The sequence below is a fragment of the Condylura cristata genome, unplaced genomic scaffold, assembly GCF_000260355.1.
Source record: "Condylura cristata isolate star-nosed mole 26May11 unplaced genomic scaffold, ConCri1.0 scaffold00007, whole genome shotgun sequence".
Classification (NCBI taxonomy): domain Eukaryota; kingdom Metazoa; phylum Chordata; class Mammalia; order Eulipotyphla; family Talpidae; genus Condylura; species Condylura cristata.
Window position 1 is genome coordinate 32,077,626 of NW_004567108.1, and position 16,391 is coordinate 32,094,016.

The 16,391-nt window shown below is 39.4% G+C and overlaps 1 protein-coding gene across 1 annotated transcript in view; it reads right to left on the minus strand.

Annotated features, from left to right (window-relative positions):
* Window positions 1-1,109: 1,109 nt before the first annotated feature.
* ATG10 (autophagy related 10) overlaps window positions 1,110-16,391 on the minus strand; it is a 186,485-nt gene continuing 171,203 nt past the window's right edge. Inside the window, exons 6-8 of the mRNA XM_004678431.2 lie at window positions 4,548-4,645; window positions 3,933-4,048; window positions 1,110-3,625 (exon numbers count right to left, since the gene is read on the minus strand). Coding sequence (XP_004678488.1) covers window positions 3,937-4,048; window positions 4,548-4,645 — 210 coding nt within the window. The 3' untranslated portion in view covers window positions 1,110-3,625; window positions 3,933-3,936. The remainder of the gene's footprint in view (window positions 3,626-3,932; window positions 4,049-4,547; window positions 4,646-16,391) is intronic.

The window sequence follows — 16,391 nt, forward strand, 5'->3', positions numbered from 1 at the left end:
GAAAGAAATAATAAACTACTTCCGATGTTCGTGTAGAACAACCTTTAGCAAAATATTGTTCAGCAGCAAACAAAAGGAAGTAGAGGGTCACAGAATTGGAAGAGAGTTCACTTATCCTTACTCTTCAAGCTTCTGACTCTTCCTTGGAATTAGAAATACATTTACATCATAATCTAAGACACATCCTTTGATAAATTACTCATCTATATATGTATGTGTGTAAAGTATATATTTATTTGTGCAAGGTCTTTCTTCATTCTTGAACTGGCTAACACCTGAGTTTTCTTGTGCAAAGGGATGCAACCCTTCCTGGCGCGTGCCTTCCACACCTCTGCCAAGAGGAGCATCCTCCAGCCCCACTCTCTCCTGTTAGTTTCTCTACTACGCTGCTGCGTTCCTGCAGCAGGGTCACTTCTGGGCTCATCACCTAACCTTGCCTTCAGTACATGACATAACTCGGTATCCACAGAAGAGAATATTTGCATATTCTTACCCCCAAATTCTAATCCTAAAATAACCCTCAACTATTGAAATATCAGTTCTCTGAATTATATAAGAGCTGGTTCTGACAATGCAGATCTCTATGTCCTAATAACCTGAGGATGAATAAAAATGCTATCTCAGGATAATGGATACAAAAGACCAGTTTTGACTCTTTTTTTCCCCTCTTTAATACATTTTTGTCGGGGGTGGAGGGCTGATAGTTTTGACATTCAACCTCCAGCTCCTTGACTAGCAACCAGGGATCCACACAGCTTCTGCTCCTTGTGGTGGTGGCTCAAAGCACTAGCCCACCCACTGAATTCCCCAGACTGAAGTCTTGCCTGGATAGATTACAAGGGGCAGATAGCAACTCTTCTCTGTACGCCACCTTACTATGCTATAAAACAGTACCAGGGCCTTCCTGGTGGCACATGGGTCCAAGTCTTCATGCTAGCAAGCTTTCACCAGTCCCTGAGGCCTGAGTTGATCCCCTGCCTGGGAGCTGACCCACATGGCGCAGTAGGCTTCTCCTAGCTCACCTGCTGCTCCCCTCAGCAGTGTATTTCAGTAGATCTGCCTGTTCTGCTCCCCACTCTGAGTCTGGTGAATCCACTTACCCCCCTATACCCTATAAATAAGTAAATATATCTTTTAAAAATACACATCATCCCCAAAAGTGGGTCATCACTTTAAGTACATACTATCCATTATTAAGGAGGAGAAGAAATCAAAACATAAGAATCAAATACTAATATGACTAAGCACATGAGAAACGAAAGGGGGAGGTTGACTAATTAGCCACTGGTGGTCAGAGGTGGCTTTGTGACAAAGCGAACACTGGGCTAGGTGGAAAGCTGGGTAGAGGCACCGGGAAGGGCATTTCTAGCGACAATCAGATAAGGATGGAGGCAGAGAAACCTGCTTGGTCTCCTTTTGCGTCCGGGAACAGCTGACCATGAAAGGATGTCCAGACAGGAGCAGGCTCTTGTCCACAATCTGGATTCCATGGGTGTTGAGTTGGTGCTGCAGTACCCTCCGATGCGCTGACCACCGTGATCTTCTGTGCACCTCTGAGCAGGGCAGGCATTGTGTGCTTCTTACTCATACAATGGTAACAGATAAAAGGACTTGAAGAGAATTAGCCCAACCAGTGGTGCAGCTTTTAGCTCCATCTTTGGTACAGTCCATATTCCAAAGGTCCAAGGATTGAAGTGGGCTTCACAAGTTACAACTGAATTTTTTTATTTTGTAAATGATGAAATTGAGGACCAACAAGGTGAAATAATTTTTCCAAGGTCATACAAAAGTAGAACTCAGGAGACTGGCTGGTAGGAGCTTTAACCAGCCTTATTTCTGACTACAGGGGCTTTGTGTTACATTAACTGGATGGAAAACATAGAGGCACAGACCTTCCAATTGCAGAGAAAGAGCTGTTATTTTGACCAAACAAAATATTTTTTTTAATATTTTATAACTGTTGGGATAATAGTCTGGTGTATAAGTGCATTCTCAAAACTGGGAATACTTCTCACATTTTAATTAATAATTCTGATTTTTTTAAAGGAAAAAAAAAAACATTCTGAAAAGAAATAGAGCAAGTGGAGAGAGGGTTCTCCCCGGGGGGGGGGGGGGTGTCTCTACAGCCTACAGGGGCAATCTGAACTCTTGTCTGGTCTTCATCAACCAAAGGAAAAAAATTAACTTTAAAAAACAACTACACGCTAACCCCAAACTAACAGACCATCATCTCAAAATCTGTTACCAGATGATAATTAATATTTCCAGATGAGTATATCAACTGGATGACACATTATTAATTTTTTTAGCAGCAGATAAGACATGGCTTGAGGAAGGACTTGCTGAGAAATCTGTGTTTACATTAGAGAGAAGGGGAGGGGAGAAATCCCTTGCAGAAGTTGAAAAGATGTTAAGTGGTAAATACCAAAATGCCCAGCAAGCATGTAAGCAGGCTCTCATCCCGGCATGAATATATGCAGCTCAGCATTTTAAAATTTACTTTTAGCTTTTCGAGCAGTTTGAATTAACTCTTTCTTCACTACTTCTCTGTGAGAGTCCAGCCCTTAACCAACCGGCTGGAAGCGCCAGCAGACAATCCCTCAGACTAACAGCCTGCCTCTCCAGGGCTAGCCTTCCTTCCTCTGCAGGATCTCAGGGTGACCAAGTTAGTCCAGTTTTCTAGAGTTGCACACAGAATTGGAAAACATGGCTATATGGATCTAAATCGCACAAAGAACCCCCATAGTAAGACCAGAGACCTCCCAGGGGCTTGTGCTTCAGTCACCACAGAGAGGCTGCGTGTGGAGATGGTTCTCAGCATTTGCGGTTGTGAGAGATCCTCAGGTAATTCCAAAGTACATCCTTCACTGACAGACACTAATCTAGATTCGCTGAAGAGCCAATTACATTTTTCTCATACATTTTCAGCCCCTAGCAAGTTAAAATGAAAAACTAAATAAGCAACCCCAAGCAAAAAATCTCTTCCAGATCAGGTTCATCTTACTACCTTGCTGCTACACTTTGCTTATAAAAATACATTATCTCACTTTTTATTTTTATACACTATCTCACTGTACCTGTTTTCTTTATTCTCTACCTAGCTATCTATCCACAAACACACTTTTAGATTAAAAAGGAATGAATAATCTATCATCCTCAAGTCTGATTAAGGGAGAATAATGTAAGATAGATCATGTTTATGACATTAGTTTTTAGAACATGTAAATATTATATTTTATTATACTTTAATTTCCACACATCTTACATTAAAATAAGCACAGATGTCTATTTTTCCATCAGTCTTCATATCAAAAAAAAGGGAATATTTTGTTTGGTCCAGAAAAGAATGACTGGTAGTATTCGTGGGTGTCAGTAGTTCTATTATTGAGTTAGATTCAAAATTTTTTTTTTTTTTGCCATTTATACAGATTTGTATCTCTCAGACATTTCCTCTCATGATATACATAATATGTCAGTTGCTATCAAGGGATTTAAAAAAAAAAAAATTCCTTGCCAAAATCTTGGTGTGCTGACATATCCCAGGGTTTGTTACTAAACCAGGGTCTCCAGGTAAACTCAGTTTTCTTCTTGTTATCTCTACCTTCAATGGACTCAACAGGAGAATCTAAACAAAAGGCGAGAGAATATAAGAAGGTTAAAAGAGCAGTAAAAACTTATTCAGAAATATCAGTTCTAAAATAAAACTATCCAGTTCAGTAGTTGGGTAACTGTTGTTACTGTAATAAAGTTAAATGCTTCCTAAATTATTGGCCACTGGTTGGTTGGAAAACTAAAGAGGCAAGTCAGTGTTCAGTCTGTAAAAGATGAAAGCTAGCTTGATAGCTGGTGGGGCAGTAAGGACGACGTGTCCACAAGCACCAGAAACATCACTGTGATCTTTGCAACAGCAAAAGTGTCAAGTTTTCCTGTACCTGGTCAGTCAATGCTTCTTTCATCTTGAGCAGCTGCTTTTGCATAGCTCAGAGGTAGATTCAGCCCAATAACTGGCCCGACAATGCTCAGCCATGAGGTAATGTAGTTGGCATTCCTGGGGGGCAAGTGAGTGAAAGTAAATCAGTTACCAACAATAATTGAATGAGGTTTCCTTCAAAAATGTGTGCTCACCACTTGGAATTCTAGCATTTTCAAATGCCAACCCTATTTCTTGTCAAGGTCTCAGGGTCCAAAGCCACTGAGAAGCGAAGCATTGATTAAGGGAATGATATTATGGTTTCAAGCCCCAGTTCTATGACTTAACTAGAGGTGTGACCATGGCCGAGTCACTGAACCCCTCTGTGCTTAACTTCTTCTGTAACCAGGTTAAAGAATGGTACTTAACTCACAGGGGTGCTATAAAAGGACATACATTAATACATCTAAAATACTTAGAACAGTGCCTAGCACATTGTAAAAATCAATAAATGTTGGCCGTCATTATTATTACAAAGAATACTTCTTTTTTTCAGCTTAGCTTTTAGAGTCACATACGAAGATTTACACTTTCAAAATAAGAATAAAAGCCAATGCATCTTGATAGTGTTTCTTACCTATTGATTTTCCAAGAATTCTTTAACATGGGAGCCATGAATTCATTTGTCTTGCAGGGATGAAGTACAAAAAATGGTTGCCCAAGTATTGGATGTTCCTGTAAGAGCCAGAATTGGTCCAGAATTGCCAGTGTGAGTTTTGTTGAAAAAGTTAACATCCATGATCTGATTTACTTGTTTAAATCATAGGTTTGCTTTACATTTGTAGTTGTATTTATATTCAGATTGATTTCAATTTTGAAATGTAATTAATAATCCAAACATGAGGAGAAATTGTTGAGTAGTAGCAACGCATTGGCAAAACAGTCTGGTCAAGTAGAGGAGAGCTCATAACTGGTTTACACAATACAAACTATAGATAAGTTTTATCAGTTCCCTCCAATTCTTTATCAGTCAGTGTTTCTCTTTAGTCTATAATTATTTTTATCTTGGGGATGTCCATGAAGCCCAGGAGCTCAACCATATGAACAATACATTCATACACCCTTGTATCAATGTTAAGGAGACCACAATCATTCACACATTTTTCCCCCCAAAGATTTACTTATTTATGCATACAGAACTGGGGTACAGACCAGAGATGCAGGGGTGGTGAGAAGATTAACCAGAGACAGAGTGGGGAGCAAAACAGGCCACTGACGAAGAACACTGCCGAGGGGAGCAGCGGGCAGGTCCGGAGAGGTCTGCCGCACCATCTAGGTCACCTCCGGGTGGGGATAGAACTCATGCTGAAGTGGCTTTAGCTGCTTAGTGTTGTGCTTTAACCTACTGAGCCACCAGGGAGGGCCCCACTCACACATTTTTTAACATAACGTTTTGCAAGTATATTGTTTCAGGCCTAACTACATCCAGCACCTATGGGTACATGTTCAGGGAGTGGAGTGAAGGGAGGGGCAGCTACAATACTTAAATTGCTCTCATTGAGTTTCTGCTACACGTTTTTCTTCTCCTATCTCTCCCAAGCCCAAAGGGCTGCTTCTATAAGCTAAAAACACACCTGGAACTCTGCTAACTTTATGAGAATGACTGGTTAAGCTGCAATTCAGGCTGCTGTTAGATGAGGAATGCAGGTGTGCCCTAAAAGATTTCTTTTCTTATTTTTATTTTTAAAGATCTATTTATCCATGCATAATACAGAACTTGGGCATAGGCCAGAGGTGTAGGGTCCGTGAGAGGATTCACCAGAGACAGAGTGGGGAGCAGAACAGGGAGACCAACGAAGTACACTGCTGAGGGAGCAGCTGGTGAGACAGGAGAGGCCTGCTGTGCCTTGTGGGTCACCTCTGTGGGGGGACTGAACCCATGCTGAAGTGGCTGTGGCTACCCTTGTATTGCCACGTTTTAACCCTTTGCGCCACCAGGGAGGACCTGTACACAATTCCACCCACTTGAAACAACTTGTGTTGATAAATCTATCAATAGTTTTCACCGTGGATTAACCATTATGTCTGACTGCAAAACTAAATACTGCATTATATGTTCGAATCCTGATCTCCAGTGTGATAATATGAAGAAGGGGGACCTACGGGGGATGTTTGGGTCACAAGAGAGGGGAACCTCAGGCATGAGACTAATGCCTTCAGTCTCCAGAGAGCCAGCTCCCTGCTTTCTGCTGTGCAAAGACAGGGTGAGAATTTTGGGACCCTGAAGAGGATTGTCATAAGACCAGGCTGGCATCTTGACTTCAGACTTACAAACTCTGGAACTGTGAAGTAGAAATCTGCACCACTGATGGGCTATCTCATCTGTGGTATTTTGCTATGGCAGCCTTACCAGACTTCATAAATACCTGTGAAGCTGAGGCAGTGACTGAAGGGGTGAGACCTGGTAGATTCACCCCCAGATGACAAGGGTTGTGGGAATTGGAGAGTGGATCCAGCAAGGCTGGCTTCCCACTTCAGCCAACTGTGCCATGTGGGAACAAGGTTCAGTGTGCCAGGTCTTCCCATTTGTCAAAATAACCTACAAATCCAGATTTTTATGTAAAATCTTCTACATTTAAATACTGGCACAATTTGAAAAAAAAAACCAGTGTGGGCCAAATAAAACAAGATTGGAGGCTGGATTTCGACAAGGGATCAGCTAGATTCTCCTGGCTTTTCCTTTGCTTAGTCCCAGAAGATGAACTCAGAGAAGCCCATGAAAAGAATTATGTGTGGCTGTTCCTTCACCTTCCAACCCCAAAACATTTGTGACTGTGTGAACAGGTTCACCCCTACTTGCATGAAATGGGAAGGACAATTCTACTTGTACAGGTGACACTGGGAGTGGGGGGTTTGATGTGTTTGTGGCAGGGTTGAGTTACCACTGTGGGAGGATGGTGCATATACCCCGAATGCTACCTACACAAGCCCCTGCCTGCACTCTCTTTGCTCCCCTCACCCTTACCCCCACCCTGAAGCTGACACCAGGGCCACAGCTATAGCAAATCCTGCTGTACAACTTGAATCCAGCTGTCCACACCTGCCTCACACTAATATTTATAAACACATATCTACTGATATCTCTTATGCATCTGCAAGCTTTGGCTACCTGAAAAAAAAAGATAGTATTTTTTTATTATGTATAATATTAAGATTTATAGCTGTTGATTAGACAGATAATATTAAATCAATGACTGTAAAAACTGGAAGTTTATCTTGGATTTAAAAATAAAAATAATACTGTTTTGGTGCTTTAAAGACATCTATGGGATGTTGGTCTGCTAAAATAGGAATTATAACAAGGCATATCACTTACCTTCATCTTTTAAGAAATGTTTTATAAAGAACAGTAAGAACGAACTGCCATGTAGAACTGAATGTAGAGGTCATTCAGTCATACTGAAAAATAAACATAAAACTTGTTTTAAAAGCCAAAAAAACCTATTTCCAGACAGTGGAATCCACCAAAAAGCAAGTAAAAAAATTGAGAAGTCCTAATTCATGGAAGACTGCTAGAACTTCAAGTTAGGAACAGAGAGAATCTGCAGCCTTCTTACCCCAAAACACCCAGTAGCTCCACCTGCCTCCACTCCGGCTCCATCAACAAGGAAGTTTTGCTGGCGTGGTGCAGGGCACGAGAGCCGGAAACTAAGCCGCCAGGCAGTGGGGCTGACTTGATTTAGAGCAGATTGCAAAGACCACTGCCCAATGGTATTGGCAAAAAAAAAAAAAAAAAAAGGCAAAATAGATACCAACTGGACAGGAAAACAGCACCTGTGTACATCAGATGTGTTCATCCTAGTGGAGACAACCAGCAACCTGCCAGAAATGTAATGGGAAGAGCCCAGAAGTGAGACAACCTTAGACAGGCTCTGTGAATTCTCTAGGTGGCCTGGCAGGCTGGGAACTACACGTATGTGCAGCAAAACTACAAAAAGCCCTGATGGAAGGTAAAAGCCAACAGCAACTTGAGCGATACCTGAATGTTGAATGTGCTCCCAACCCACACCTATATCCATGGGGCAGAAAAGAAAGTCTCAATGGACTTGAGGCATTTTAGCGCAACCTTTGTCCTGTCAGTTTATCCAGGAGCAATTTATGTCCATCGATGCTAAAACATGAAAACAAAAAATGAAAAGCAAAACAAAGACATCGGGGACCACACTAACAGCGGAGATGAATTCTGCAGGCAAAACATAGGAAAATTTATAAAATACATTTTAAGAACAGTGACAGCACTCAGGAAAAAATGCTGGAATCCAAAATTGTTACAGTATTTTTCCTAAAGTGTCTACTTTTCAAAGATGTTATGAAACATGCAAAGAAACAGAAAAGGATCAGGCTAAGGTGGAAAAGTTAGTAATAAAATGACTTTGTGGTCCTAAAAGTTGAATTTACAAAGAGTCTTCAAAGCAATGCCATGGTTATAAAGATGTTCAAAGAATGAAAGAAGGTTCTGTTCAAAGAGTTAAAATGGAAATTTTATGACAATAACTCCATAACTATATTATCTCAATATAGGAATATAAACTACTAAAAAAAAATCCCAGGAATTTTAGAGTTAGAAGGTATAATTAAAAAAAAAACCTAAAATATGAGGTGGCAGTAGACTAAAATTATGAATATACAGTAATAAAAATGATTCAGTCTGAAGAGAAAAAAATGAAGAGAGTCTCACAGGCCTGCAAGATAATAATAGCAAACACAGCAATGTATATATGAGTGAGAAGGAGAGAAAGGAACAGGTGAAAAATCTAAAGAGCTACTGGCTGGAAAAGTCTAAGCTTTTATGAAAAACATAAACTACAAAAGTAGAGTTATATAAGAAGTTCAACAAACCCTAGGTAGGAATACAGAGAGAGGCACACCTAGATACATCATAGTCAAATGGCTAAAAGTCATTTGAAAAGTCAAATCTCAAAAGCAGAGAGAAAGGACTTGCCACAAAAAGAGGAATAACATAATAATGACCAACTTCTCATCATTTCAAATGGCAGCAGGACTTAGATAAGTCCTAGGGGAAAACCCCAGAACAGTCACCCAGGAATTCGATAGCAAGCAAACTCACTTTCAATAAATGAAAGTAATATATAAAACATTTCCAGGGAAAGAAAGTGAGAGAATTTACTAGTAGACCTGCCTTATAAAATACAGCAAAGGAAGTTCTCAGAAAACAATGCCAAAGGTAAAAATAAAATATTTCATAACTGGTAAATGTACAATGGACTACAGTAGAGGTGAAAGATTATGGGTGTCTTGGTGGTGGGTATGGAAAGAGGAGATACATATCGCTACTCACAAAAACAATGGAAAGAGGAGATACATATCGCTACTCACAAAAATAATGTAAACCAATACTACTTAAAAAAAGAGGAACTATCACGTGTGGCATAATATATACACACATATGCATATATACACAAATATATACAAAAGTCTGGCATTTTGTCTTAATTACTTTAATAATACTGAACCTATAAATTAATGATAATGGCATCCCTCCAAAATAATCTACAACATGGCAGCAAACAGAAGCATTCTACTTTTAGATAGCAGGAGATAACATAAAAAGTATACTTTAGTGTTGGATTGATAATCTATATAGAAGTAATATATATGGCCATAACAGCACAAAGAAGGGGGGGGAGATATATATATATGTATATGCATGTATATATGTATGTGTGTGCACACATACACATATGTACATATGTATGTGTATATGTACATATAGGTATGTATGTATATACACACATATATAGTTATATGTAAAATATAGCTATTATATATTATATATATATAAAATAGGTATATTTTAACAAAATAAGTTAGTATTAACTCATGTTGCTATTGTTAGAATATAAGAAAGTTTCTTTGCTTTTTTAATTAGAGTATTTAGAATCTTAATGCTCCTTCTTCTTAAATAATCCTTTGAGCATGTTGCTATTCACACCACGCATGTAGCAATGTGTCAAAATCATCCATAGTTAATTACAAGACTAAACTCTATATGTTCAACACCCAATGCTTTCTGAAATGTATCAGCTTCTCTTAATTGTGGCAAATTAACCAACTCATTACTTCTCAAATACAGATTGAAAATTAATTTTTAAACACTCAAAATAAATACTTGCTTCTGAATATATAAGATGACTAAACACAGGACCTTGATTTATTAAAAGTATAATGGTTTTGATGTAGAAAAATTATGACGTTTTCCTGTGGTTAGAAATAATATATTCTCTCATTCATTCACTTAGCAAACGTAAGTCTCTTGTTTGACAGTTTTATAATGACTTAAAGGCAAAGCATATACAATTCAAAAATGGTTATCTAATGGCTATCCTAATGCAGTAAAAGTGACTGAATTCAAAGTTGGGCATGTTTCTTGAGATAACAGAACGTTTTTCAATCACACTCAATCAGCTAATCCTACAAACCAAGCAATTTGTATCCAGACATAGTAAGGTAGGGAAGTTATAAACAATTTAAAGCATTTGATCAGAATAAACAATCCATCTGGATAGTATTGTCCAAAAGCCATGTTTCTGTAATGGAGATTTTTTTTCAAGGATCTGCTATCAGGAAGATGATCTGTATTTTTAAATTTCTCCTTCAGCCAGCCAGATTCAGAGATAAAAGCAGTCTTTTGTTGGTCTAGGAATTATGTGTTAGAATTAAAAAAAAAATTAAATCCTACACCTTATTTGTTTAACATACCATTTTCAGAAATGGAAGAACATCAAAACTGTCAGGATCTTTTTAGTGACATTTCTTAGATCAATTCAGAAGGTAAATTTGTGTGAAAGTGCTACCATCTGCTGTCAGTACTAATGAACTGATGCAAATCTGCAATGAGAAAAATGTCACTGTGGAAATACATGCAGCCAATGAACTGTGCTAGGCTTACAACTCAATAAACACTTCTACTGGAACAAAGTTCTGTTAAATGGTTTCCCGTGAAAATAGAAATGATGGGTCAGATTTCTATCTCTGTAACTCCAGAGGAGTTATACAGGCACATTCTCTTATGAAATTTAATTTAGCAATGGTTAAATGTCTCATAAAATAAGTCTGACATGAATACTGTGAATTGGTTTCAGAACTATTAGATATGACTATCACAAGAAAATGATAATACTGCACCTCCATTCTTACATCTAATAAATATGATGAGTTACTTGGCTCATTTCTTAATTTTCTTGACTCTCCAGGAAGGCACAAATATAATTTCACATACTAAGCTTTCATCCAAACTGTTCAAATTTGCCTTGTACTCTGGGCCCATTCCTTATAAATGGAGATGGACAGCTCCCTCAGGCAGGAAAAGGGAAATGGTTCCAGTGTATCGGTAGTATCAGGCACTGTACGAGTTTTGCATGGTTCACCTATGCCAATAACTCTTCCAGGAAGGCTTAATTATTGTTCATGAGGGAGGGTGAAAATAACTTCAAAATCTCCCCTTTTCACTTCAATTGCAAATCCTTACCCCACTGACCAGACTTGATGCAATCAAGTCCACAGCTTCAACCTTTTCTATCCACCTATTCAAAAATGTATGCTTTTTATTTTACAATAATGTCTTTTCATACAATTATAGAAGAAATACAGATTTCAGAAAAATGCTAGCAACATAGCCCTATGCAAACAGATCACTTTTGCTCTCAAAAAAGTTGCAAAAATATCCAATTTTGTTTTTATTTCCAAATGGTTGTCTTTGTGTTTATGGTGATTTTAGATATGAAAAGTAGTCTTAAATAATTATAATGTTTCTCCCTTGCTATTTCTTTTTTTTCTCCTTTGCTATTTCTTATATCACTTATATTTTAAAAAATCCTGTTTAGAGCAGAAAATCAGATATTAAAATCAGCTTACTATTAAACTGCTTGCTATTTCCCCCCACACACACACTACTTTTCTCCAAATGGCAGGCCTTTGTACATGTGATTCTTTTGGCTGGAACATCTTCCCTCCCCACTCACCTAGTAATGCCTATTTCTCTCCTCCAGACCTCATCTTTCTTTCACTCTGACCTTCGTTGGTTGCCCTCCTTTGGATTCCCACTTTCCCCCAAGAGCCTACTGCTTAAGTCTGCATGCTCTGAATAGGTAACTGAGATGTACAAGACAAAGTAATTCCTTGAGGGCAGAAGAAGTATTCTAATTACTTTTACCTCAGCTTTCTGGACACAGACTAGCATCCGGTAGGTACTCTATAAATATTTGTGGAATTACTGCACAGACTTAGACATCCTCCCTCCTATAGATCCATGCTGAGCTGGCACTGACACATGCAGCCTGATTCATAAAGGGGAATTTTTTAAAAATAATATAAGTTTATTTTTACATCATTTTGTACATTTTTTAAAAATCTCAATTGTAATCCCCGTGGGTTTCCCATCACCGAGTCACCCATGTGCCATCACCATAGTCTCATGCACTTCCCTCCCCACCCCCCCGTCTCATAAAGGGGAATTTTTTAATGGAAAGCGCCAGGGGGACCCTATGCTACCATGAAGACAAAGCTGGAACAGCACGTTCTGTACATTTATAGCAGTCCCCAGATAAGATAAGAATTTCGATCTGTTTTCTCAACTGTTTTCCTCCAAAGTATATATAAGCAAGGGAGAGGGCTTGTGGGTATGCTTGGGAATAACACTCCACATAAAAACTTAACCAAGCAACATATTCCAAATATGTTTTTACATAAGAAAATAATTGGTTACTATTTTATATACCCTGATAACTAAAATTAGAATGTAATTCCATGGGAGCATGTTTTGCTTCTCTATGTTTCCCATGCTTAGGAAGTGCTTCACACATAGTAAAGTGCTTCTACATTATGCAGAAATATCTTTGGTTTCTACATAAGAAATAATATTTCATATTTAAAAACCTGATGCACCTAGATGCCTATTTTAATTCTGCGAGTTAGCACTGCATCTCACTAAGGTATGTCTTCCACACTTGGAATCGATCTAACATTACTAAAATATATAACAAATTCGGGCCCTCCTTTTTGGCACAATGGGTTGGGACACAGCACTGCAAGTTGGCAGCAGCCGCTTCAAAGAGAGTTCGATCCCTGGCCCAGGAGGTGACCCACGTGGCGCGGTAGACCTCTCCTGTCTCCCCGCTGCTCCCCTCAGCAGTGCACTTTGTTAGTCGGCCTGTTCTGCTCCCCCCTCTCTCTCTGGTGAATCCTCTCACCACCCCTGCACCTCTGGCCTGTGCCCCAGTTCTGTATGAATAAATAAATAAATCCTTAAAAATAAATAATGGAAAAAAGGGCCCTCCCTGGTGGCGCAGCCGGTTAAAGCACAGCACTGAGAATATAAAGCTGCTTCGCATGAGTTCGATCCCCGCCTGCCCCGGAGGTGATCCACATGGTGTGGCTGACCTCTCCTGACCCGCCCACTGCTCCCCTCAGCAGTGTACTTCATCGATCTGCCTGTTCTGCACCTCACTCTGTCCCTGGTGAATCCTCTCACCCTCCACATCTCTGGCCTGTACCCCAGTTCTGTATGAATAAATAAAAAAATTAAAAAAAATAAATAATGGAAAAAATATATAATATAATATATATATAACATTATATATATGTGTGTGTGTGTGTGTATATATCAAATTCCATGCTTTAAACTTAACTCCATCCTTTATTACTTCATGTGTTTTTCTACTTATGCATTCAATCAACACCAGTGGACGCTTACCATGGTCTGGCTCTGTGCTAGACACTCATCTACCCAGCCAACCATCTAGCCAATGTATTTACAGAGCGTGTGCTATGTGTGAAGCACTGTCCTACACACAGGACATATAAGTGTAATAAATACAAAAGCAGAATATAGTAGAATATACATTCTACTATAATTACTGGAAGTATATAAAATAGCAAACTGTATATTAACAACCAGGTTCACTGTACAATTTTTGTCTCCAATACTACAAGTTCTGGGCTGCACCTCTAGGGGGCGTAGTTCCAAAGACAAAATAAATTGTCATGACTCCCCTTCCTTAGGATTTCTCAAGTGGATGGAATAGTAGCTCTCCTACTTCCTTAGGATTTCTCAAGTGGATGGAATAGTAGCTCTCCTATACATTTCAACCGCCTCATAGTGGGGGGGGGGTGAAAAATAAAGAGGACTTATGACACAAGATCAAGAAAAGGTGGCAAGATAGTGATTCCTCAATGGGGACATTTCTTTTTCATCATTTGGAGAGGCGATAGCAGGAGACGGTGTAAGGCATCACAGTACCACTAGTAAAGAATGAGGTGCTCCCCACCGCGAACCCACGGGAGGGCTGCGGAAGGCCTGCACGTTCCTGAGGCCAGACAGAAACTCAGCAGGAAAGTAAAGGAAAACTACAGTGCAGGGGAGGCTTAGGCCTGAGGCCCCAAGGATTGAAAGACTGCTTGTTCCAAGTGTTACAGAAACAAGTATCCCACATACAAGATGATGATTCTGGCCACTCAGAATGTCCAAATCCAGGAATAAGGGAATTCAGAGAGGAGGGCTGACTTTCTGCTGGTGGGGGTTAGGGGCAACAGAGACTTCCTGAAGGTATGGTACTTCATCTGCTCCAATCCTTAAAGGAGTGGAGAACGTGGGTGGAGGAGGGCAGCCAAGAGTAAGGCTGTAGAGTTTAGGACAGAGAGAATCAATCCCAAGTTTAATGAGAAAGGAGTTAAATGAGGGATACAGAGATTTCCACCTCTTAAGTAAGAACTGAGAAGTTTGGCAAATTTGGAGAAGAAAAAATGCCTATTCCCCTCCCTCCCGCCACCCCCCTTCCCCAGAGTTGGAAAATGAGGCAACCCCTGTAAAATCCAAAGTAGTCTTTAGAAGTTATCAACATCTACAAGTCAAAGAAGCAAGGTTTAAAAGCAAGCTATCCTTTATTACAGTTTTGAAAAACTGTATAGATTTCTGGTATATATGGTATGTGAGGATATAGATAGAAAGAGAATTTTTTTTTTTTAATATTTGAGGAAGAAATCAAAGTCTTGTCCAAGTAGCCAGAAAGGTCAGCAAATTTCTCCTAATTTCTGAAGTGGACAGAGCAGGCAGACTTGCTGATGTGGTCAATTAGTTAAGAATAAAATTCTGATGGTTTTGGAGACAGTGGGTTCCAAAAGCAAACAGAGGATAGTTCTTTACAGTGTATGCTGCACAGAAGCCACCAGACTTCCAGAATTTTATTAAAAATTATAGATATCACAGCAATAGTCTCAGATGCCACTTCCTCTGCTAACAAAAACTTTCCTTTTGTGGCTCCAGTAGGAGCTCAGAAACTAGTTCTCCCACCTCTGCACAAATCCACAAAGGCTCCTCCCTCCCTAAGCTTCTGACAGTCTCCGCTCCAACTCCTGGATTAGAGAGCAGTGTGTGAGTGTATTTATAGCATCTATATGGGGTTTTGCTTTAAGCAACACCATTAATATGCCAGAACTCTGAGTTCCCAAACTTACTCGTTTATCAATTTGTTGTACATAATTTAATCTCTCTGTATTTTGATATGCAAAATGGAAATCGCACTGCTGATACTTCACAGGGTGAAAGGAGATAACCAACAAGACCATTATAAAGCTTGCTGGGGGGGAAAGAGCTTATGTAAATGTCTATTAATTAAACGGGAATGGCTGCACAACTAGGTCAGGCATGATGATAAGACTGAGCAACCCACCCCAACCAGCAGCATCAAAAAGAAGAAATGAACATTTAATCCTAACAGCACTTGTTGGTGGCACTTATAAAGAATATCACATCGCCGTCCGTATTCTCTAATGTAACACAGAGCAACATATTTCAGATCAGACTCAAAGAATTCTTTGATAGAACATAAACTTATTAGAGACAACAGCCAAAAACAAAAACAAAAAAAGCAAGCCAATTACTAATGAAGAACTTGTAAAAAGCTAATCAAAGCTCTCATCCAGAGAAAATGAGAAAATCTGAGGCTCAGAATGATTTTGTATATTGATGAGATTTTACATAGTGTCACAGAAAGAAAAGTAAAAGAGATTCAAATGAAGGCAAAAAGGACTCTAAGTATCTGCTGAAAAACCTTGTTATGTTCCATATCAGTGTTTTTATTAAAGGTTCTGGGGCCCTCCCTGGTGCTGCAATGGGTTAGGACGCAGTACTGCAAACTGGCCACAACTGCCTCAGTGTGAGTTCGATCCCCAGCCCCGCAGGTGACCCACATGGTGTGGCAAACTTCTATCTTGCCTGCTGCCCCCCTCAGCAGTGTACTTCATTGATCTGCATGTTCTACTCCCCACTCTCTCTCTGGTGAAGCCTCTCATTGCCTTTGCACCTCTGGCTTATACCCCAATTCTGTATGAATAAATAAATAAATCTTAAAAAAAAATTCTGTTCCAGTGGAAATGTCCATTTTTTAAGAAGACCTAATAGAAG